Source organism: Cydia fagiglandana, chromosome 16 (genome assembly GCF_963556715.1).
Source record: "Cydia fagiglandana chromosome 16, ilCydFagi1.1, whole genome shotgun sequence".
Taxonomy (NCBI): domain Eukaryota; kingdom Metazoa; phylum Arthropoda; class Insecta; order Lepidoptera; family Tortricidae; genus Cydia; species Cydia fagiglandana.
The window spans coordinates 7,491,714-7,517,834 of NC_085947.1; the positions used below are offsets into that span (position 1 = coordinate 7,491,714).

Genomic DNA, 26,121 nt, shown 5'->3' on the forward strand with positions numbered 1-26,121 from the left:
GTTTTTACAAAATATTATTTTTTAAGTGTACCTATTTACTTTGGTATCATACATGTCAGTGTTTAGAAATTAGCTCTATTAGACCATCAACAAACTCATGTTACTTAATTGTTAACTTCGCAACTCAGTCGGCACGCGAAGAAAGAACCAAACATGTCATGCGCTTTCTTTGCCGGCTGTAATTTCATTTTCTCCGAGGCGATGGAGCTCATTTCATAACCCATAATGTGCTCGCCCCATCTCTCTCTTTTACCACGCGTCTAAGCGGGACGGGATCAAATGGTGGGATCCCTCAAGGGATCTTCAGCTTTATACCGTCGGATGTGGTTTGAATTTCGGATGTGCACGACCTGCAAACGGCACTACACTCGGTAGAAGTTTTCTGCTTCATTTATTAGCAGCGCTGTTATTCCGAACGCTTACAAAGCGCTGACTAACCAGCCGGCCTAGCCGAGGTTACAATCGCTATCGCTTCGACAACGAAAAGCATCATGTCTAGTGATGGGTAGGACATCAATTTAAAATGAGTTTGTATGAGTACCTCATTTTCTAAAATGAGGTGTTACAATGTCTTACTTCAAATGAGGTGAGGTACTAGCATGTTTTCAGCGTCGACTATTCCATTAACTCCAACGGCAACAAAAATATTTGATGTATATACATATTTATGTATTCATCACTTCCTTTATAAATAAATAAGTAGTAATATTTCATTGGAGTGCAATTCTGGAGGTTAAGAATAGAACTTTTAGGAGAAAGATAATTTTAGAATCAAACTAAGAACATAAAGTACCTAACTTAATTTGCTGCTTTTATGAAACTTGTTCTAATGTAGCTCTTTTTTATTGTTAGATTGTTTAGACCTCCTCCTTGCTACTTGATATAATTTTAAGTATAATAATCACTAGCGACCCGTCGCACGGGTTAGCAAATTATACACCTAAACCTTCCTCAAGAATCACTCTGATAGGTGAAAACCACATGAAAATCCGTCCAGTAGTTTTTAAGTTTATCGCGAACATACAAACAAACCCACAAACAGACAGACGCGGCGGGGGACTTTGTTTTATAATATGTAGTGATATATTTCATAAGTACCTATTAACCATAAAACTACCACAATTTTTAACAAACTAAGGAGAACAAATTCAATATTTTCACAATCATTATTATATAGAAGTGACTAACTTACCACCTATAATTTAACAGTAATATCATCAATATGATAATAAACATAAACAAAGCACCATTCGAGCCGGCCGCACCGTCTACATTTACACTTCATTTTTTCATGCAAAAGGCACCAAGGAAGATCCGCGGGTATATTTACTGGCGAAAACTATGTCCATATTTTGTTATGATTATAAGAATTATTACTAGGTATTAGGTATTAGAGAACTAAAATTAGCTCTAGAGAACTAGAACGAAGTACGGACACTACGGACAAAATAAATATAAATATGTCACAATCATAACTTGTCAGTTCGAAGACGTTTACAAAGAATGTTAATAAAAAGTATTGCAAATTCAAATCGGTATAATTTACATCTACATGTTTATTTTACCTATGCAAGTTATACTTACTTTTTATTTAATAAACTTGAAACTTATTGAAATTATCATAAATTGTGTACGCTACCGTATTATATTTCAATAATATTTTAGTCACTTAAAGGATTTCTGTTTCTAACCAAGCTTCGTAAATGCCCGCCTGGTATACAGAGGGCGTACCGCGAACCAAGTTCGTCATGTTGCCTCCCTGTCACACTTACGTACGAATTTACAAGTGCGACAGAGAAGCAACACGTCGAAATTCGTTTTGAAGATTGATTTATCGCGCCATTTTGACACGTAAGTTAGGATCAAAAAGGCGTAAGATGTATGAAAGCTTGCAGCGCTTACGCTTGTTGTCTTTCGTGTTTAATTTTTAACGTATTTTCGGTGGTGACGCGAGGCGATATTGAAGTACGGCGCGTGTCTGTCTCACTCCCTCTTTGGATATTTCTAATTCGTTGTTTCATTTTGAGGTATTCATGTCACAAAGAGCCGGTGAGCGGTACAAACTCAACGCTTTTCTCGGTGGACCTTTTGTCGTTGCAATAAGGTTTGTAGTTCGGCAGTTGACAGTGTGGACCATTACGTCCATTACTCGTTTCTTCATTTGAGTTTCGAGTGTCGGCGAGCGGGTGAGGGGTGACCACCTCGAGCGCCTCGCGCGATCCAGGGACTCTTTTGCGAGGTTATGAGGAACGTATGAGTTTTCAGGGTCGCGAGTGAAATTGAAAGGATAAGAGTTTTTTGAAATTTGAAGTGTGTGAATGATTTGTGTGGCAAGAGGTGTTTGTGATGCGCGCGAGTAAATGAGTAAAATGAATAGAGGTGTGATGTAAGACATTTTTGCGGTATGAAGTACTGCGACAAATTAACAAAATGAGCGGTACAAATGAGGTGCTTCACGAGTGAGCGACTCAACACTAATCATGTCTCTCTATCACTCTTCCATATTAGTCTGACAGTGACAGTTGCGTTTCGATCGCTACGGAGCGTAAGCGATGTGCATCTTGGCTACGCGGCCTGTTATTATACGCCCGGGTAAGTATGTATGTATTGCAAGTTGTTGAGGTTACAGTGACGCTGGTTTTACGAGTTTTAAGATTAAAGTAAGCAATGAGAATGGGATACCAGGCGATGTCTACGCCGGGCCAATAAAGCGGCAACACTCTCCACCCTCTACAGACGATTTATTACTGAAACTCGCACTAATTCCACTAACAGCCACGCTCCCAATTTGAATGTTAATTTTTAACAATTTAAGGCTGTCTTTAGCGACTTTGCTATGAGTAAAGGCGCGCCTGGTGAATTCGTAATGTCTAGCCCATTTCGGTATTACTGAGGGCCAACAGCGAACCACGTTCGACGTGTTGCCTCTCTGTCGCACTTATAAATTTGTACGCAAGTGTGGCAGAGAGGCAACACGTCGAACGTGGTTCGTGGTAGGTCCTCTGGGCCGGTAGGCGTTAAAAGCCAGACCATTATTAAGGCATTATCCGCAGATTGAGATTCAGATATCAAATAATCTGCGCTTGATGAAGGGTTTATTTCTTTTAGTACATTTGTTTATTTTCTTGTTTTAGGATGATGATAAGGATTGTTCTTAATTATTGTTTTCTTTTGCAGGTAAGCACATCGACGCGAGGGAACTCTTGTAACTGTAAAAGGTAAAAATTATTTACAAAAAAAAAATACTTGCACTGCGATGTTTATCTAGACATTTGTTATGTAAGAAAGCAAAGTTTATTTTATTTCATTGGTTTTGTAATCTTTTCCCCACATATCTCAAGGCAATGAATATAAAATTTTATTCAACAAATATAAATATTGTATAAAAACTTATAAACTAAAATTATACTAAATTAGTAAAAATAAAACCTAAACTACAATAAAAAATCGCCCCTCGGCAAGGTACCGTAGACTCTGGCAGTATTACCTCGCTGAATTGCAATCCTTATGCGTTGTGCGAGGAAGTTGCCAGCCCTACGGTCCCCAGTTACATCCACCAGCCTCTTTGCTAATGCGCCGAAAAATCTTAGAGCACCGGGAACCGGGACCCCACGGGCCGAGTGTTTCTAATTGTGTTTTGTAATTATTACACAATACGTAAAACTTATGACATTTTATATTTGTTGGTTGATTTGAAAAACATTGTTATATGTACTGTACCTATTTTAATTAGTTGAACTTTCTATGAATTGATACATTTCTAATTCGAAACATTGTTACTAATAGTTTCACCGTTTATAATAAAATATTTTATTATAATACATTACCCACATAAATTCAAAAGAAATAAGATCACGAAGGATATCCAGAACCAGATGTGCCGCTTTTCTTATGGAAATATCGTCCCATTTCTATCTCTGTTCTGAATTGTATGATAATATTATTATATGTACATATACCTGCGCCGGCCGACTCGTTACGCTCAAGAATAGAGCAAACGGCATTAATTATTGCAAATAAAACTTTGTTCGGGCCCGTAATTAAGAGTCCATTTATGTGACAAGCTCTTAAAATTCACTCCACGATTTTGAAGGGAGGCTCAAAGGCGAAATAATTAAAGCGGGTATAAGAAAATGCCAGGAGGTAGAGAGATCAAAGCGGAAATTCCCCTCGCGTAAATAAAATACCGCGTACTCGGATTTTTGGTATTTGCCGCAGCCTCATTCTCAGCATTCGACGTATAAAAATCACATTGGAAATTTCATCAATGGTTATGCTCGAATATAAGTTACCTACGTGATATTTATATATTGTGTCTACACCAATGTGTTTATAATATTTGTTTAGTTTACGTCTCGGTTTCAACATCAATTTATCAGGCGTTTAGTGTGTGCTATATTGATTACCATGGCGATGACGACGCATTTTGTTGTATAAGCTAGCACACGTTATGGCGTCTCAAGAAGTTGATTAGGTGTATAAAAGCACACTCAGACTCGCAATAAGGTATCTAATACCTTTAAACTAGCAATTCTGTACAAAGACTTGTCGGCGCGCTTAATAGAGGCTTCTGGTGACCACAGGGCTGGCCACTATTTCGCCCAGCGTATTAATTAGCATCGCTATACAGCGGGGAAATACGGCCAGCCTTCTGGGCACCTTGCCCGTTGACGGCGATCTGGGGCAAATTTTTTACCTATAGTTTTTGTAAGTTTTTATTATGTTTGTTAATTTATTTCTTTGTTTCTAGCAATTCTTGTATATTTATTTATTTATATCTAACGATTTCGATGAAATTTACTACATGGAGGTTTTCAGGCGCGACATATCATCTAGCTATAGGTCTTATCTCTGGGAAAACGCACATTTTTGAGTTTTTATATGTTTTCCGATCAAAGCTCGGTCTTCCAGATATTATTACTTACCTAATTTAGGCTGATTTATGTAGACTATGTACGTTGTACACCCGAACATGATGACTGATGATGAGCAACTGATTCTAATGGTTGGTATTCAATTTGGTTTTAGAATATAGTCTCCATAACCCAACCAAAACATTAACTGCAATTAGTGCCATATTAAGCTCACAGCAACTGAAATTCTTTTTTCTTTCCAAATAGATTCTCCACTAAATTCCGGGTATTTTAAAACAGTGCCATAGCAGTACCTAATATCACGATGCTTTGAAAGCAAGTTAAAAGCAATTTGCTTCCACAAAGCTAAATATGGTCGTAATTAAATGTGTAATTAAGTAGTACACTAGCTTAGCTACTCGTGTTCATATTATATTATTAAATTAATGCGCCCTGCTCCATGTCTGCGTGAATAATTATATCAAAGTGAAATATACGAGTGATATCTAAACATTAAGAGAATTATTTTGTGGAAACGTGGCCACGATTTATCGTGATATCGTAAATCTCGGTGCATTCCAAATAAAACTGAATCGAGCTCAAACATATGCGTAGAGGCATGGGCATGAAATATTTGCCTTCACTTACTTAGGTATTTATTGCTAAGAAAATTGAGTGCTCTTCGTCTCTCTATGTAACCTAATAGAATTTACGTCAAACTTGAAGCATAAAATGAATTCGTGTATTAAAATTTTGTCTATAGACTAGAATAAGGTGAAAGAGAATTCAACTTTAATGAAAATAGTGCACAAGTAACAATTTATGCATTCAAAAATCATTTCAAAAATCTCTCGGTTCGAATCCGGTATAGGCAAAGTCAGTGCATAATAGTAGCTGTTAACCACACGCCAAATAATCTGCCACTCTCTAATAATTTCTGATTCTGATTCTCTAACACCCTCTAATTTATACAAATAGAGATATAGGTATCTCAACAGTTCCGTAAAACAACTCAACTATGACCCAATTGCAAATATGGTCCACAACTTTAACGCGTATATAATTAAGTATCAAATATAATGCCAATTTTCTTGTTGGTATTGCCTGAGCTTTCCTTTTGTGAAAATAATTTTCTACAGAAATGCAACAATCAAACAAATCAAATTACTTTTGCACCATTGGGAGCTTTTGGACTAGGGATGGTCTTACGGTACGCGTTTAAAAGTATCTATCAAACTAATTGTTTTTCATAGGCTTATAACTTTTTGTTATGCTTATTAGATAATGATAGATAGTTTTAAAGAGTAGTCTCATCCGCTAATATTAGGAAATGTACGAGAGAAATCACGAGCCGGCAAAAAATAGAATTAATGCCCCTGTACTTCTTACAACCGTATTTATTTTGTACTAAAACTCTTTCTATATAATTACGTAGTTATGGTAGCTACGCGCAGACAGGTAATGCCACAATCGGAGCTTTAAACTACAATTATTCGGGCTTCATTATTAAATGATGTATTTTATTGAGGAAGTCGACTCGGGGCGCTCGTTAAAGCGGCTGCGATCAAGTTAATCCATTACGATTTAATATTGCCGTAAACGTTTCATGATACCCGTCCTGCTATTACTTTATTAAATTTGTTTTATAATTATATTAATAATGTTTGACTCCATTTTGTTAACTGACTAAGTTAAGTATGATAGTCTTTTAAATCTTTTTATCGCTGTGAACGAGCGCCACCGTTTCAAAACTGTGTACTTATGTAAGTTGCACATGTGTTTTCCACAGTGGTAATACATAGAAAACGATGCAAGAGGCCTGCAGCACTTGGGATATTGTTTCCCTCTCCAAGTATCAATCAAACGCCCCTTATGTAAATGATATTCAAAGTATCGTATTTCTTCTTTACACAACACCTAATTGTTTTTCTTGTTTTCCAATGCAAGTGATCACTCTTGTTACTTAACTAAACAATTAAGTAACAAGAGTAAATAACAAATGTACCAGGAGAGCATTAACGTGTCGGAGTGGCGTGTAGGAAGTTCGCGTGCGAATTAGCGCGGGGGCCGCGTAAAAGTGACATTCCATTTCCAACTGCAGCTGCAATACTGTTCATTTTACTATGGAAACGCGTCGCTGTCACTGTCAATTTCCATAGTAAAATGAACAGTATTGCAGCTGCAGTTGGAAATGGAATGTCACTCTAATGCTGTTATCGGTTGCCCATCGGCTGCTCCCAGCCAAAACCTGGTAAGGGCATTGAAATATTAAGGAGAAGATCGTATAAGGAAATACAAGTATGGGACCACTCGTTCATTTTAAACTTTGCGAAATTTGTTTTTCTACCTTTTACGATTGATATGTAGATAGACGGCAAGACTGACACACGCACAGATCCCTAAACTTCAAAGTGATGTGTAGCTGTAGAGTGGCAAGTAGACACGAACGTACAGATATTAAGTCACATCAACTTCTACGTAGTCATTAAATATTTAATTTCTAAATCGCCCTTGCTAGCTTATTATTTACGACAGACGCCCTCCCCCGAGAGAAACTTCTGTTGTACCACGTCCAAGATTATCCCACTACACTTAATTGTTCTTCCTAAGGTGCTCCGTAACTTGAACAACTCGCCGTAACTTCTAAAAGCCTCGTTCAGCGTTTTACATTTTCTCTTGGAAAAATCTTGCATGAATAAATAATATTTTGCATTCGTGATGCTGCTCGAGTAGAAGCAATTTGTTTTTCTCTGTATCAAATGGAACAACGGGAAACTCGGAATACCTTGTTAACTTTTTAAAACATGGGCTCCTTATGCATTATTCAGGGGCTGGCGGGTATGGCACGCACCTTGCGAGTATTTATTGTATTGTCACTGCCCGGTGTCGTGTCCAGGCACGGATTATTTGTCCACTAGATAGTAAATAAGATGACTCGCGTTTTATAAACACTCGGCGCTCCAATACAAATACATTAAGAGTGCGTTGCGTCAATTTTAGTGGTCTGTGCCGCCGCCGATGTGATGTAAAAACATGGGTTCTTGTTCTCGCGGTAATTAGGTACTGGCACAGATTAACTAATTGGTACTGGTACTGCGTATACAAGATTCAGAATGCATTGTGGCAAAAATAAGTCTTCCGTAAACTTCATAATGCTCTATCTATGGCGATAGTTAGTTCCACCAGCGCGTATCTCTGCGCTACTAGTGTAGTGTACCCGTGTACCGAGTACCCTTGTGTACCCTCTTCACAATTGACGTTTCGGCAACGAACCCCAAACCCTTTGTTGTTCGGATGAATTGTGAATTTCAATGAGAAAGAGGTGAAAATTGTTCAGACTGACCTAACATTGGCGCGGCTAAAAAGCTTAGTAATTGTATTATATTTTACACGTTTCATTCTATTTTATTTCAGAGAAAATGTAGCAAAAAACCAACTTTTTCATTCAACTTTTTATGCTTCTGTGTAAGTAGCTATAAAATGAACCCTGTTGTCTACGTTCCAAAAAGCTTTTAGAACACTGAGAATGTAATTAACTCAAAGAGCTGTTCTCGTGTTTTTCGCTTGCTTTTACTCAATTAAAAATAATTTGAAATAATATCTACGACACAAAGACACGGGGGGAGACGCGGCCGGAATAATTTCAGGGTAAACTCCTCCGAGTTAGCATCTTGTTTCATTAACACGGCCTCCCCTCCCGTCTCCAGTAATATTTATATGACTCGCAGATCATGAATATTTACATTGCGGGCACGGCTTTAAAAGAACAAATTTTCTCAGCGATTTTGATATTAAAATTCTTCTCTGCTATTTAATTTGATAGTTTTATTTGCGGGCGCCGCGAAGAAATACAGACACAAAGGCGTCAGACGCTAAGCTTCTTTTATCTCTCCCCGGGGCGAGATAAAATCGAGCGTTGATATTGTGCTCGTAAAGAGCGTTCGGAGGGGGATAAAGAACACGTTGTGTCGCCGTGCCGGGCCGGAGCCCGAGCACCCGGCTTCTGCCGCACCGGCTCCGCTCACGTCGCCCTCGCAACGCCCGATTTGACTTTCCGGTATTATACCTGATCAACTTAGTCTTGATTCCGTGTCATCACTGTTTTCGAATCAGACTTCCGCGAAAGAATCCATCAAAACAAACCTGCGGTAATCCATAAAAGACAGTCGATAGCTTCTCGAAGAGATCCCGAGCGGAATAAAGAAGACTATAAATCTTTACGAGCCTGAGGTCTTTTTGTTTTCAGCCAGCAAACACACGTTAACTGAATCTGCGTGTTTCAACAAATTGCGTTGGAATAGTGTGGAAAAGGGAATAAAGAAGAAATACGGCCTAGAGATATAAATCAGATTATGCTCTCGCTGCGCACTGTGCTTAAATTAAATGGCTCTAAAAGAAAATTACGATGTTTTCGAAACGCGTTTGCCGCGCTGTTTAGCCCCGTGTTGATTTAACTGTTTACGCAAATTAAAACTGCCGCTTGCGATGCGAGCACTCGGCATGCGGGGCGCGGATTGCCTCACTAATTAATGAAATCGCATCTCTTCACTATTTCAATTACAAACCAATTATTTTGGAATAATTGGACGACGTTTCCACCGAGTTAAACCGATAATAAAACAGAACGTATGCGGAATAAATAGCTTCCTACTCGATAGGTTTAATTAGATAATTATTAAAATGAACCCTCTGCCGGCTACAAGGATCGCGTATATTTTTTATAACCCATTAACCTCAGGTAATCGTTCCTCTTTTTATTGCTTTATATCTCTTGCTATTTAATTTAATTGGTTTTTCGAGAACCGGCCCCGATTATACACAAATCACAGATTAAAATTGAATACATGAATATACTATCGCTTATAAGATAAATGTCTGTGTTAAAATGCTAATAGAGCGAGTTAAATGATTTTCGTGTCTCGAATTGAAATATATAACATTAGTCTATTTTATGAACTCTTTAAGAACTTCCGTTACACGTAATTAATGCGCATATAAGTATAGTGAATATGTTAACACGGCGTTTTATTCGCTATGATTTATAGTTTCTACTTTAGGTATATCGTTTTTGTTTTGCGACTTGTTTATTTTATTATCAACAAAATAAATCCAATCTGTAACAACATTATTTATGGACCGATTTGAACAACCCAAGTTTTTCCTAACGGTTTCATTTCTAGAAATATTACTCAGAAAATGCTTTAGTAGCATAAATTATTCATAAAAGTTCTTTCGCTCTCAAGTGATTACTACGAAATGGATTCACTCTGATTTGACTTTCTACGAAATAAATAACTCATCGAGGACATTCCTTAAGTATCTATTTGAAAAGAATGAATATTTCTTTATATCGACTATATTCGATCCTATACTTACATAATATAACAAAGGTACTCGAACAGATAGTAAATAAAATTGGTTTAGGTATTCCAGCATCAAGCCTATACCAATATACCTAGCTTTTGTAGGCGTAGAGATGACAAAGGCGGTCCAGTTTCAAAAGCAATTTTCATCATATCACTTCGACAAGTACATTTTCACAAAGAATTTTAATAAAGAAGCAATAAAACAATGAAACTTCTCTTGGAATAGAAATTAATTATTGTTGGCATTCACGCAAATTATATTTATGAACTCGACATTCAAATGTATTTTATTTGAAAATAAAACCTAAACTGCAATAAAAATTCGCTCCTCGGCAAGGTGCCTTAGACGCTAGCAGCATTACCTCGCTGAATTGCCATGCTTATGCGCTGTGCGAGGAATAATTTTTTTTTTAGTAAAAGAAAATTAGAAACAATTTGTATGTCTATTAACAGCAAAATGTATCAGTATATACCAGGTTTATACGCATAGGGATGACAAAGGCGGTCCAGGCCGCGTAGCCAAGATGCCGATCGCTTACGCTCCGTAGCGATCGAAACGCAACTGTCACTGTCGCTCTAATATGGAAGAGTGATAGAGAGACATAATGCTTTTCGTTGTCGAAGCGATAGCGATTGTAACCTTGGCTAGGCCGGCAGTTCCCGTTTCGAGGCAATTTCACCGTGTCACAGCGGAGCACGCGCGCTTTCAGTTTAGCGAGTGGCGTTCTTAGCTTTACACTTTTACTCCTTTCAGCGCCAACACAAAGCGATACAACGTTTCATTCCTTTTCTCTGCTCTACGAGAATTGCTCATTCATTTATGTTAAACTCAGATATTTTCTAAGATTTGTTTGGGCCATATTAACGTCGGAAAGTTACTACGGCCATCAGACGCCCTCAAAATGAATGATTGATTTATTGTAAAAGACGGAGGCGTATAATCTCTCAAAATACATTAAAGCTCCTTTTATACTCAACGAATTTCTAATTCGTTCTCTGAATAATCCGGATGAATAATGTTAACGCTTTGACATTATTTATTCACAGTATACTAATAGGATCCTAGTTTTATTACCTAGTTAGTAGGTACGGCTATAAAGTGTTTTTGTCCGATAAACGTGTAGGTGCTAATATGGTAATCCGCTCGGGTAAAGCGCATTATGTAGATATTTACTGCCCCGGGCGCAAAGCTGACTTTATGCACCGACTTCGTCTGCAATCATGATATTTATTAGCTGTGTTTTTTATTTATTCTCACATCTCTTTCGACTAGCTAAAACTTGGGCGTGTAAAACTTCACAGGGATATAAAACATCGCTTTATTTTAAAGTGCGTGTAAAAACAGATATTTGAAGCCATTAATCCGCTTTATGGCTCTCGTAACCGCCTTTTGTGCGCCGTATATATGGTCGGAATATTCAATTCAATAACATATGAAAAGTGTGCCGAGGTTGGCACTATTGATTCTCCCATCTCTCGGATAGCGTACAATTTCACTAGTGGCTTTTGTGCAACTAAAATGGATATTTTACGTACGCTTTGTGGGTTTGTCGGTATATTCGGAACTGGGACTTTGTGATTACAGAAATGGCGAGTTTTAAATGTTTTCCGCCTGTTATACAAACTGGAGGTTTTATAGTCGACGTAAAAAAGTAATTTACGGTATACGAGTAAACATTTTGAGGCAACGGTTTTTCTCTCATTATAAAATGAATACCTACAGCGATAATGTGCTTACGAGTACAATGCGCTCTTTTGTAATTAAGAATACTGAATTAAGTTTGAAAGATGCTTAATTCTCAAAGGATGGCAGGTTAAGAGTTTATAAGAGGGGTTAATTGAGACTATTTCGCCTGAGTGAACATCATTTGGACGTATATTGGTATTTACAGGGGTTATTAATTCGAGATGGAGTGCAGCTGTCAGACTTGAAGACCAAATGGCTTATTTTATTAATCCAAAACACGTTTCGATTCAAGCTGTAAAAGCTGGTATTAAAACCAAGTCTCCCACTTTTAATTGAAAACTTAAAATTCGTTTCAGTTATTTCAGTTTTAATTACCAGGGCTCCAGGATATGGCTGGAGGTTATTTATAATTAATCTTTTTGAGCTGGCGTCGCGATGGACTTGTTTTTAGCAGACTCACATAAAGTTGTTTTACGACTCTTTCGGTGTTGAAATAATATAAAACTAGAGACCGCGGGGACGCGAGGATGTTTTAACTAATTAAATCATGAAGCTATGTTAAAAAAGAGCATTTTAACTTTGACACTAAAAGTTTGAACGTTAGAGCTTTTAAAATCAGTCCGTTCATATTTTGGATCCTTCGCGATGACACATTTTATTTGTAAAGATCAAATATGTTTTAAAGTCTAATCTTGTAGTTTAATTAAAACAGCTTGTTTTGTATCTAGCTCATAAAAAATACCGTAATCTGTGACAACTACGAGTAACTACTGTTAAAGTCGTATAGTAGCTTTTTAATGGCCAGAACATTTATAAAATGCGAACAATGCACTATAATGGTCATTATAAAATCCACCGAGCATCATTCTTCGTACGATATTACTCCCATTGTATAAAGTTGTTGATTATATCGGGATCGTAGATTAACTTTATCTGATCTGAAAGCCATTTCAAGCGTAAAGGATTTTTTATTACCTTTTTTTGGCTTAATAATACAGCGCTGTTGGTTATTATTATGAGATGTATAATGCTTTCATAAGAATACTGCACTGAGAGAATGTAGTGAGGTGACGAGTATTATTAAGGTAATTAATCATGTGGTATGTAAGTACAAGCTAGACCTAGATAAAAACTTCATGAAGGTATTATTCTTAGCCTTATCACTTTTTACTGCTGAAAATACTCAGGTAATACTGAATTAATGACACCTCTCCTGGCAGATATCCATCAAGCTATAATATACATGGACCTGCGGCAAGTCACTTGCCGAAATTGCACAAATATACTAAAAGTACTAAAATTCTTCGCTGTTCTCGTCACTCAAGGAGAATTTTATTTATACAGTTACAGGAAAATCCGCTTAGTAGAACATTTAGAATAGAATAGAAAGCGTTTAGTCGTGGCTAAAAGAAGAGAGCGACACAATAACATTTAATACAATTTGCGCATAAAATCTTTTCCACGGTCCCTTTAGGATTTTCATGTACATTTACCTTATTTAAAACGCTTTACCGCTCAAGATACATTTTATTACGCCATGTAAATACTTTACTGTTATTAATAATTATACTCGTAAAACGAGTCGGTCTCGGCAAACGAAACTAAATCCAAAATGAATTTTCATTGCAAAGTCATCGCCGAGCCACTCAAGAGCAATAAAACCCCAGCCCCAAGCCACTTTACTCACGACAATATCAATTGACATAATGATTATGACAAATACCCGTCATATAATTTTTCAAGTATGAAAGCTTTAACGAATATTGAAACAGTTGCGTGGCATAAAATCGAATTGTACCAAGATAATTAGAAAAAGTCAGCGATGAGAAGGGTCCGGCCCCTTGTTAAAAGTACGAGGCTGTGATTGTATGCCTTAATTATTATTTATACGCAGTCCACGTATGCCATTATACGACCGTTTTATGACTAAACGCGAACTTTGCGATGTATAAAGTCGTAGAGTCCTGTTAATGTCGGTTAAGCACCGGATGGAACGAGTTGTGTATCATGATAAGTCAATAAAATGCAGATCGAGTTTGAAATCAAACTTTAAAGATATATTTTTATGTGGAGTATACCGAGTATATATATTTTTTTAAATATATAAACCTTTAATTTAGCGCAATGAGATTAGAAAATGGTTTTTATGCTTCGACTATTTTATTTAGTACGGTTAGCTAAGAAAGTGGGCTACCACTTTTCGACTCTATCAATCAGACGATAGAGTCTAAAAGTGGTAGACCACTTTCTTAGGTGACTATACCATGACGATTAAAGGCATGGGGGCAATTAAAGTGGCAATGTTACTGTCAATGCAAATGACATTTGAATGATTTTCCATCATGAGCTTTTAAAACCATTAGTTTGTTTGACATTATCTCATAAAAATAATAGACATGCGTATGTTAATTAGTTGTTTACCTTTATTTTATTAGCATAGCGAGTACTTAGACTACTTAGTTGTGCTTATCTATACGCAATACATTGGTATCTGTACATCATAACAGAACAGATAGGGAGAGCGGAAATGATAATTAATTCCATTAGAAGCAGCTTTCTTTCAATTGGTAGCGAGCCGCGAAAGTTCGTTTAAATGTTAATTTTCCCGGAGTTACTGTCCGGACCCGCTTTATAATTTGCTCAGTAACGGTGTATTTTAAGGAGCGGAGTAATTGAATACTATAATTTAAATATGTTTTTTACAATTGAGATTTTTAAATTACATCCTTGCTACGAACACAAACACTATTGAAAACCTACAATTAATAAAGTATGCATGGGGAAATGAACAATTAACTAAACTAGAGATAAAATAAAACAACTCTCAGCGTTTTGAGGTTGTTAACTCCGCTAGAACATTCGCAGTCAGATTTTAACATTAGACAGTCGTAAGAAGTTTCGTTTTAGGGTTTTAATTCTGTTTTTTGTGTCTTATTGATAAAAAGCCATCTCTTTCAAACAACCTAACACTGCAGCAAAAAAATTACGCGCAACATCAATTAGCGCTTTCATCGTATAATAACTTCGTAGATTATTTTGTAAAAGGTTGTATTTCTTTATAAAGCTTTGCTATGAAATAGCGTGATTAAAAAGGATTGAAGCAAATGAGTTGCGTGAACTTTATATATAACAAACATTTAACACGTAAGTCATTTGTATAAAAGAAAGTAAACATTCTTGTTGCCCAGCCGGCCTAGCCAAGGTTACAATCGCTATCGCTTCGACATCGAAAAGCATTATATCTCTCTATCACTTCCATATTAGTGCGACAGTGACAGTAGCATTTCGATCGCTACGGAGCGTAAGCGATCGGCATCTTGGCTACGCGGCCTGTTCCTGTATCGTGAGTTACCCATTTATTTCCGTCTCGCAACAAAACAGCAGTAAAACAGTGATGGATCTAGCGGATTCGTGTTTCTTCCGCTCTTCTTATTGCACTTGGCAGACTTCTTATAACTCCTTAACGTTGATGTGTTCTACGCCATTAGGCGCCGCGAACACTCTTTGTCGCCACTTATTCCGCATAGCAGAAAATTAATGTTCCGTCCCTAGGTGGTAAACTGGTAAACAAGATGGCGGGGACCCGCCCCGGTATTTATTGCTCCTGGCACGATACGCCATCCACCAGGCTCCCATAAACGCGCACACTAAAACGTGCCATTTCCCTAAATTATTTTTATGACGTATGTTCACAGGGATTGTAATTCGGGTGAACTGTTATCGTTTGCAATGACGCTTGGGTGCCAATTCCTGCATATTTGGCTGTGATTTGATGTTCCGACATACACATGAAGCTAAAGCAACATTGTTGGAACAGTTGGAAGTCATTAGGCATGTAGGAGGGTGTCGGTGTCAGTCGTCGCGCTTTAGTGTTGAGTCGCTCACTCGTGAAGCACCTCATTTGTACCGCTCATTTTGTTAATTTGTCGCAGTACTTCATACCGCAAAAATGTCTTACATCACACCTCTATTCATTTTACTCATTTACTCGCGCGCATCACAAACACCTCTTGCCACACAAATCATTCACACACTTCAAATTTCAAAAAACTCTTATCCTTTCAATTTCACTCGCGACCCTGAAAACTCATACGTTCCTCATAACCTCGCAAAAGAGTCCCTGGATCGCGCGAGGCGCTCGAGGTGGTCACCCCTCACCCGCTCGCCGACACTCGAAACTCAAATGAAGAAACGAGTAATGGACGTAATGGTCCACACTGTCAACTGCCGAACTACAAACCTTATTGCAACGACAAAAGGTCCACCGAGAAAAGCGTTGAGTTTGTACCGCTCACCGGCTCTTTGTGACATGAATACCTCAAAATGAAACAACGAATTAGAAATATCCAAAGAGGGAGTGAGACAGACACGCGCCGTACTTCAATATCGCCTCGCGTCACCACCGAAAATACGTTAAAAATTAAACACGAAAGACAACAAGCGTAAGCGCTGCAAGCTTTCATACATCTTACGCCTTTTTGATCCTAACTTACGTGTCAAAATGGCGCGATAAATCAATCTTCAAAACGAATTTCGACGTGTTGCTTCTCTGTCGCACTTGTAAATTCGTACGTAAGTGTGACAGGGAGGCAACATGACGAACTTGGTTCGCGGTACGCCCTCTGTATACCAGGCGGGCATTTACGAAGCTTGGTTAGAAACAGAAATCCTTTAAGTGACTAAAATATTATTGAAATATAATACGGTAGCGTACACAATTTATGATAATTTCAATAAGTTTCAAGTTTATTAAATAAAAAGTAAGTATAACTTGCATAGGTAAAATAAACATGTAGATGTAAATTATACCGATTTGAATTTGCAATACTTTTTATTAACATTCTTTGTAAACGTCTTCGAACTGACAAGTTATGATTGTGACATATTTATATTTATTTTGTCCGTAGTGTCCGTACTTCGTTCTAGTTCTCTAGAGCTAATTTTAGTTCTCTAATACCTAATACCTAGTAATAATTCTTATAATCATAACAAAATATGGACATAGTTTTCGCCAGTAAATATACCCGCGGATCTTCCTTGGTGCCTTTTGCATGAAAAAATGAAGTGTAAATGTAGACGGTGCGGCCGGCTCGAATGGTGCTTTGTTTATGTTTATTATCATATTGATGATATTACTGTTAAATTATAGGTGGTAAGTTAGTCACTTCTATATAATAATGATTGTGAAAATATTGAATTTGTTCTCCTTAGTTTGTTAAAAATTGTGGTAGTTTTATGGTTAATAGGTACTTATGAAATATATCACTACATATTATAAAACAAAGTCCCCCGCCGCGTCTGTCTGTTTGTGGGTTTGTTTGTATGTTCGCGATAAACTTAAAAACTACTGGACGGATTTTCATGTGGTTTTCACCTATCAGAGTGATTCTTGAGGAAGGTTTAGGTGTATAATTTGCTAACCCGTGCGACGGGTCGCTAGTGATTATTATACTTAAAATTATATCAAGTAGCAAGGAGGAGGTCTAAACAATCTAACAATAAAAAAGAGCTACATTAGAACAAGTTTCATAAAAGCAGCAAATTAAGTTAGGTACTTTATGTTCTTAGTTTGATTCTAAAATTATCTTTCTCCTAAAAGTTCTATTCTTAACCTCCAGAATTGCACTCCAATGAAATATTACTACTTATTTATTTATAAAGGAAGTGATGAATACATAAATATGTATATACATCAAATATTTTTGTTGCCGTTGGAGTTAATGGAATAGTCGACGCTGAAAACATGCTAGTACCTCACCTCATTTGAAGTAAGACATTGTAACACCTCATTTTAGAAAATGAGGTACTCATACAAACTCATTTTAAATTGATGTCCTACCCATCACTATCGCGCTTTCCTTTCGCGGCGTTCAGCCGGTGACTACAAATTAGCTCACGCCGCTTTGAGACATCTTCAAACGAAGCGCTTTAATCGATGGCGCGCTCATTACACTCGTGCACCGTCATTTTATACATTGATTTACGCTCTATTGATCTGTTATCCTGGTAGCTCTTAGTGCGATCGATGTAAGCAAAACTTATCCGTTTGAACGTTCGTTTTTCAAGATAAAGCGGCAGCTGGCCGGCGTTATGCTAACCCATTTAAAAAGTCATATGTTTATGAGTTTTTACTTGACTTAAGTCTGTTTAGAATGGCACGTTGGACCCCTCTATTTCATAGCTCCCCTCGCACAGTCCCTCCATAGCTAAACTTGTAACGTTCCGACACCAATATAGGATTTAATGGCGTCGCGTGTCGAAATATTAATATGTTTGCGGTTGAACTGCCGGGCACTAATCGGAGTATCGTCGCTAGCCAGTTAATAACCGTCTGACTATAATCATAACTACTTATTAATTATACATTAACATTATACTTTTAAAGTGAAGGTAAAAGAGTCCATCTAATGCGATGCTTAGGTAATGAGCTAGGCTTGTCGGATATCAGTCACTATTTATGTCAGCCATAAACAGAACAATTTACATTTTACATAGGTAATAAAGTCGCAACATGCTTGTTACGGTTTAATTAAATAATCGTTGCAGACCTGCAGACTTGAAAACAAGTAGATAGTTAAAATACTACTTTAAATAGGTAATTAATAGGTATTTTAATTTAAAATAAATTACAAATCAAATTAAAACTAAATAGGTACAGTCAGGCATCAGCACTAGTGAACCTAACCACAGAATAACTAATAGTACTTGACCTAACAACCGTCAAAATATCTACCACACTTTAATTGTTTTACATTTAGAGACATGCCTGTTTTTGTCAAGCGATTAGACTATTAGAGAATGGTAGATTTCTTAACCCGTAATCTCATCCTCTACTATTCATGCTGACTGTACAAAACTTTATCTTCATACAAAGTTGAAAATGTTAGCACTAAGTACTTATAATAATGATGGCATGAAAGTAGTGTTCCCCATAAAACATGTCATTTAGACGCTCGTAAAGTAAGTTTAAAAGCGTTTCTTTTTGTACATTTTAGCGTAGGTGTAAAATTCACAACGCAACGCAACTTTGCTGTTTTATGAAGTCGAGACAAGTAAATAAATAATGTCTGGCAACTTTAATAACAAAACTTCCGTGAGACACAGACATATTAAATATATTAAGAACGGGTCACTCACGTATTTTAACATGTCGAGCGTTTTTCGACTTAAAATACGTGAGTGACCCGTTCTTAATATATGTATTTAATGTCTGGCAACCTCTACCTATACGTTTTTGTTGTAGACTCATCGTAACCTTTACGTTATCTATTTCCTTATAACCTATACAGTTAGAAAATAGATGGCGCTGTTAATAAATAGTATTATAGGTGATTAAAGCAAGATATTAAATACTAGTCTTACTGAATACATAAACTACGATAGTAAATGATGAAAAACACAAATATTTATTTCATTTATTCGTCTCTGGTTGAAACTGTAATCTCAGCTGTTTAATGCCAAGTCACAAACAAACATGTAACAATGTTACATGTATTATGATATCTACACGATAAGCGTGATGATTTGTCACTCGCATCTCGCTAACAATGGGACATTGGGACATAATATTCGTTCCGTTATATCGTGTTCGCACAGCGCAGCAGTTAAAGGCCCTTAAAACTATTTAAAAATCCTTTATACTCTCACGACCGTGTTTATGCAAGCGCAAAACCATTGTGTCTAAATTGTCGCGAGGCGAGCATAAAAATCTACGCGCTACAGAAGGGTCTTATGTTCCTTTCAGTTGCATGAGACTTAGATCTCTATAGTATATTTTGTAAAGAGCTAAATAGCTGTACGCTGCAACTCGTTTTTCTTTAGTATAGAAAATAGAATATTTGTGGAATTTTTATTTTTCCAATTACAGCACAAGTATCTCAAGGGATTTTGTATATTGAGCAGTTTACTTCACAATTTGCAAGCCCATTAACGTGCTAAGGGAGACAGCGACATCTAGCGGCCCGCGTTGAATGTAAATGGCTTCATTTGATTATGTTTCCACGGTAAACGCTCCTTACTTTTATGCAATCCTGGGTCTACCGCAGACTGTCGTAACGATTATACACCAACTTGCTCACATTACCGCGAACCATTTCTGGAAATAGGCGATAAAGGGCTTTTGCATTTTATGTACCTATTTTATCGATTTTGGTATCACTGTTGGTTTCAAATAACTGGAAACTCGAGAGGAACTGAAGAGCCATTTGGTAACGATATTTGGCTGGCTGTATTTTATAAGTTTACAAAAGATTCAAATGAAAAACTCTTCATTTAAAAGTAGACTCAGGTACCACCTATACTACCTCTGTATAGTGGTCCCTAAATTATATACAGTAAAAATTCAACCTAGTACCTATACAGGCCAATCAAATTAGATTTTTTCGGCGAATTAATTTCCAGCAAGCTGGAAATAGTTTTATTTAATAAAAATAGCTTGGATTACACGGATTTAGGACCAAATTAAACATAAAACGATTACCAGCTTGCTTGGAATGAATTCCTCAAAAGGCTTTTTAGGGTTCCGTACCCAAAGGGTAAAACGGTACCCTATTACTAAGACTTCACTGTCCGTCCGTCCGTCCGTCCGTCTGTATCTCACGAACCGTTGAAACCTAGACAGTTGAAATTTTCACAAATGATGTATTTCTGTTGCCGCTATAACAACAAATACTAAAAACAGAATAAAATAAAGATTTAAATGGGGCTCCCATACAACAAACGTGATTTTTGACCAAAGTTAAGCAACGTCGGGAGGGGTCAGTATTTGGATGGGTGACCGTTTTCTTTTTGCTTTTTTTTTGTTTTTTTTTTTGCATTATGGTACGGTACCCTTCGTGCGCGAGTCCGACTCGCACTTGACCGGTTTTTTTTATATGATTTGATTGGCTTTTAATAGTTGAGATTATATCACAGGTGAACTTTTTTCACTACTACGAGTATGAAAAAATCGTTTCAACTTTTGTCTACACCTATAAAGTAAATATATGTAGCCTGTGCTACAATAGATTGCGTCTTACGCTACGTCTTACGTAGGCGAACAACGCGCGAACGCGGCGCCTGACATTCGCGTGCAAATCGCGCCGCACCGCGTTCGCAACGAGATCGCTTACGTAGGACACTTCTATGGGCATCAAAGGATTGATTTCGCCGCGCCGCGCCGCGCCGCGTTCGCGCGTTGTTCGCCTACGTAAGACGTAGCGTTACAATCCTCACCAGTAATTAGGGTTGCCAACCGTACTATATTATATAGTATTGTACTATATTTTGGCTCTCCGTACTATATACTTTTGGTAAAATATATAGTACGCTAAAATACTATATTTCCGATTAAACGTATATTACACTCATGTTTAGTATTTTATCTAAAAGTACTATATTTTTTTTTGTAATGTACTATATTTTTGATGTCTTATTCTGGAAAATACTATATTCCACCAAAAAAAGTTGGCAACCCTACCAGTAATGCACCTAATTTACACTTACACAATCATCCCCGACAAGAAAATTGAAACTAAATATGAAACTACACCATTAAAATAACCGTTACTGGCGTAAACGTCAGGTAACTCATTTGTACCTATTAAAGTCTGAACTAGTTCACAGGCCGTTAAATGCTGCAACTATGTGCATGCCAGGCATTATGCAAGTTAAACGATGCTCTAATGCGCCTTGAAAGGTATCGATATTAATTTATTAAGAGTCATTATGATAATAAGCCGGTATCGTTTCGCTGGAAATGCTCCGACATTCCAGCGGCGCGGCGCGGCGGAGCTTTTGGTGCGTTTTTGTACTAACCGAATAAATACTGGAGTGCTTTTAATTGAGATTGAAGTCTACTTATTATATTATACGTTATTAAATAAGGTGAAAGCTTGTGGGAATATAGTGCACCGGGTTACTTTGATCCGCGGGGTAACATGATCATCGGGGGATGATATGATCATGTATTTTTGAGGAATAGGGAGTTGACTTATGAACGCTAGGCTTTAAGAATTGTATGATGTGTTGGCAACCTTTATTAGCAGAAATACAATGTTATTATGATGTAAGCGTTCATAAACGAATTACTTATACTTTAAAAATGGATGATCATTATGGTCGATGTTATCCCACGAATAAAGTAACAACTCCAGTTTACGATCTGATAGTTATTCTTATACTTAATCTTGTTTCACCCCAGAATTCATCGCATAAGAGGGTGAAATAGGAATTTAATGCCTGTATGGAAGTGCGATTAACAAGTCCTTCATATCTTTGCAGACGATTTTTATATCAGAATATTACATTACAAGATGTTTGCATATTATACATATCACGTTAGATGTCCAATGTGAGAGATATATACTTAAGATATATTGAATTTCCAGACTGTATTTGGGGGGCAATTTTTACAACAAGCTTGTTCTCGCGTTCTTATCAGGATGGCGGCCATATTTTCTCAATCCTATTGTGTTTGTTTCGGGATACCAAGAACTAACCTTAGTTTTTCTATTTCCTAGGATACAGCGGAAGTATGCGTCGGCACGTCAGTCGGCACGATCACGGAGCCGGACTGTCTGGGCCCATGCGAGCCTGGTACCTCGGTCACGCTGGAGGGCATCGTCTGGCATGAGACGGAAGGTGGTGAGTTGTTACTAGCGCACGAACGCAGCACCGTAGCGCAGCTTACATCTCACGCTTATGCACGCCTGGTCGTTTCTGCTTTAGCGTTTCATATTGATCCTGGCACTTCGTTTGTTTTAATTAAAAATTAATTAAGAACGGACTTATTTTCTCAGTCATGATCAAATACTAAAATACCTTAAGGTGGTTCGCTTTTCATACAAAATTCAATCAAAGCTCATTAAGTAACTACACACTATTAGTACACAAATATTACCGCATTTATCTTCTTTCGAATATTCGTTTGCGCGAAATTAACAGGAAAACAATGTTTCATACAGAAATCATGCAAAAATCATAGTTAAGGTGGTTCGATTTTCATACAAAATTCAATCAAAGCTCATTAAGTAACTACACACTATTAGTACATAAATATTTCCGCATTTATCTTCCTTCCAATATTCGTTTGCGCGAAATTAACAGGAAAACAATGTTTCATACAGAAATCATGCAAAAATCATAGTTAAATTTTCATCAATTTTACGTATGTGTGTGTCACAAATGTCGTGTACAGATACATTTGCGACGTTGCCATACCATTTCCGACGTTGCCGGGCTGACCACGGCGCGAATTTGGAGTGCCGTCATGTTTAGTGCAATTTTGTTGACACTGACGTTTGACAGATACTTAATTGACCTAAGCGAGAATAAGTACCCGAAGTTCGTCAGCTTAGCTAAGAACTATCATGGCGTGTTATGCAAACAGTCGCTTTTTTGCTTACAAACGGAAGATTCCCGGTTCGATCCCCAGTCAATTGTATGCTGGAACATAATTTTTTGTATTTTTGTTACATCTAAATTTCGTATTGTTTTTTTATTTTTATTTAATTTTTCTTATTATCATAAATCGATTGATTAAGTATGGTATGGGCTACACGTATTCGTTTATTTTTGACAAAGAAAATTAGAAATTATACTCTACCTAATCTCTCTTATTTTTACAATCAGGACATCCTCACTGCAATAAAAAAGAGATATATAAAATTTCCTGTGGATAAAATAATGGATTTTGTCTATGAATGAAAAACACAATTATTACTATAGTTTGTTTTTTTAGCATTAGAAATAAGGTAAACAATCTTGACGTGTCTTTTAATTGAAAAACACATTTTAAAAATAAGTTACGGCAAATATGTAACAATTATAAATCAAATACGATCATTTATATTCTTCTGCTTTCATAAGTAATAGTTTTTTGATTTTTAAAAAGCGTTTAAATCTGTGTGCCTAGCCAAGATGCCAGTCGTTCGCTCCGTAGCGAACGTTAGGGTAATACCTGTCTCTATCACTCTGCCATATTAATGCGACAGACACGGCTGCGCTTCGGTCGCTACGGAGCGTAAACCATTGGCACCTTGGCTAGGCACCCTGGTCATCTGGAAAGCGAAACACATACGGAACGGGTTTCTATTACTTAATACAGTGGCCAGTTGCAGATTCGGCGGTAAACTTAACTATACCTAAATCTGGGTGCCTAGCCAAGATGCCAGTCGTTCGCTCCGTAGCGAACGTTAGGGTAATACCTCTCTCTATCACTCTGCCATATTAATGCGACAGACACGGCTGCGCTTCAGTCGCTACGGAGCGTAAACCATTGGCACCTTGGCTAGGCACCCTGGTCATCTGGAAAGCGAAACACATACGGAACGCGTTTCTATTACTCAATAAAGTGGCCAGCTGCAGATTCGGTTTTAAAGTTAACTATACCTAAACCTGGGTGCCTAGCCACGATGCAGGCTAGTAGAGTTCTCTTTCACCTTCAGCAGAACCGGGAGATCCAAACCTACCTACTTTTCATCTAATAATCTCAAGAATCAGTGCATGATTCAAACTTTACCGGTTGCCGTGGTAAGACCTAGGATTTACCATATCGGTGTTGGTAAAAGCCCGAAGTAAACTAGTAAGATTTAACATTTCGGGCTTTTACCGATCGGCATCGGTAAAACCTAGGTTTTACCGGTAAATCCTAGGTTTTGCCGTACTTCGGGCTTTTACAGTAACATATATATAATAATTGCTCGTTTAAAGGTAAGATAACACAAAGGAGAAACAAAAAGAAATTACCTACTCGCACCAGTCTTGAACCCCAATCCTCTTGCACGTAGTTATTTCCACGAACATACCGTTACGCTATTGCAATGCAACATACTTACGTTGTGTGAAATTGTCTACTACAAGGATCACGGAAACACTGTTTGCATGTGTGAGTAATACTAGGAAAAAGCGTGACAGCAACACTCCGTCGAATTAAAAAGGTGGTTTTTGCACAATGAAGTATTCAATGTTTACTTTAATTGTTCAATATTTATTTAAAGAGTGCGCGAAACATACTTTTAAGTATACAAATACCATGACCATTTCACAAAAAAATAAAACCTGAAATTTTGCAAAAGTGGTGCCATCTAGCGAGAGTTAAGTTTTGAGTAACCTAGGCGAACCACCTTAACTTTTCATCAATTTTACGTATGTGTGTGTCACAAATGTCGTGTACAGATACATTTGCGACGTTGCCATACCAATTCCGACGTTGCCGGGCTGACCACGGCTCGAATTTGGAGTGCCGTCATGTTTAGTGCAATTTTGTTGACACTGATATTTGACAGGTAGTTAATTGACCTAAGCGAGAAGTTCGTCAGCTTAGCTAAGAACTATCATGGCGTGTTATGCAAACAGTCGCTATTTTGCTTGCAAACGGAAGATTCCCGGTTCGATCCCCAGTCACTGTATGCTGGAACATAACTTTTTGTATTTTTGTTACACCTAAATTTCGTATTGTTTTTTATTTTTATTTAATTTTTCTTATTATCATAAATCGATTATTAAGTATGGGCTACACGTATTCTTTTATTTTTACAAAGATAATTAGAAATTATACTCTACCTAATCTCTCTGATTTTTACAATCAGGACATCCTCACTGCAATAAAAACCGGGCAAGTGCGAGTCGGACTCGCGCACGAAGGGTTCCGTGCTATAATGCAAAAAAAAAAAACAAAAAAAAGCAAAAAAAAACGGTCACCCATCCAAGTACTGACCACTCCCGACGTTGCTTAACTTGGGTCAAAAATCACGTTTGTTGTATGGGAGCCCCATTCAAATCTTTGTTTTATTCTGTTTTTAGTATTTGTTGTTATAGCGGCAACCGAAATACATCATCTGTGAAAATGTTAACTGTCTAGCTATTACGGTTCGTGAGATACAGCCTGGTGACAGACGGACGGACGGACGGACGGACGGACAGCAAAGTCTTAGTAATAGGGTCCCGTTTTACCCTTTGGGTACGGAACCCTAAAAAGAAGTGTATAAAATTTCCTGTGGTTAAAAATAATGGACTTTGTCTATGAATGACGAGTCGGACTCGCGCACGAAGGGTTCCGTAACATAATGCAAAAAAAAAACAAAAAAAAAACGGTCACCCATCCAAGTACTAACCACTCCCGACGTTGCTTAACTTTGGTCAAAAATCACGTTTGTTGTATGGGAGCCCCATTTAAATCTTTATTTTATTCTGTTTTTAGTATTTGTTGTTATAGCGGCAACAGAAATACATCATC

The 26,121-nt window shown here is 37.4% G+C and overlaps 1 protein-coding gene and 1 long non-coding RNA gene across 2 annotated transcripts in view; one reads left to right on the forward strand and one right to left on the reverse strand.

The window, feature by feature from the left end:
* The window catches only part of LOC134671882 (uncharacterized), a 274,843-nt gene that overhangs the window by 226,583 nt on the left and 22,139 nt on the right, over window positions 1–26,121 (reverse strand). The window lies entirely within an intron of this gene.
* The window catches only part of LOC134671829 (zinc finger protein 608-like), a 175,881-nt gene that overhangs the window by 119,820 nt on the left and 29,940 nt on the right, over window positions 1–26,121 (forward strand). The window contains exon 4 of the mRNA XM_063529672.1: window positions 22,406–22,529. Coding sequence (XP_063385742.1) covers window positions 22,406–22,529 — 124 coding nt within the window. The remainder of the gene's footprint in view (window positions 1–22,405; window positions 22,530–26,121) is intronic.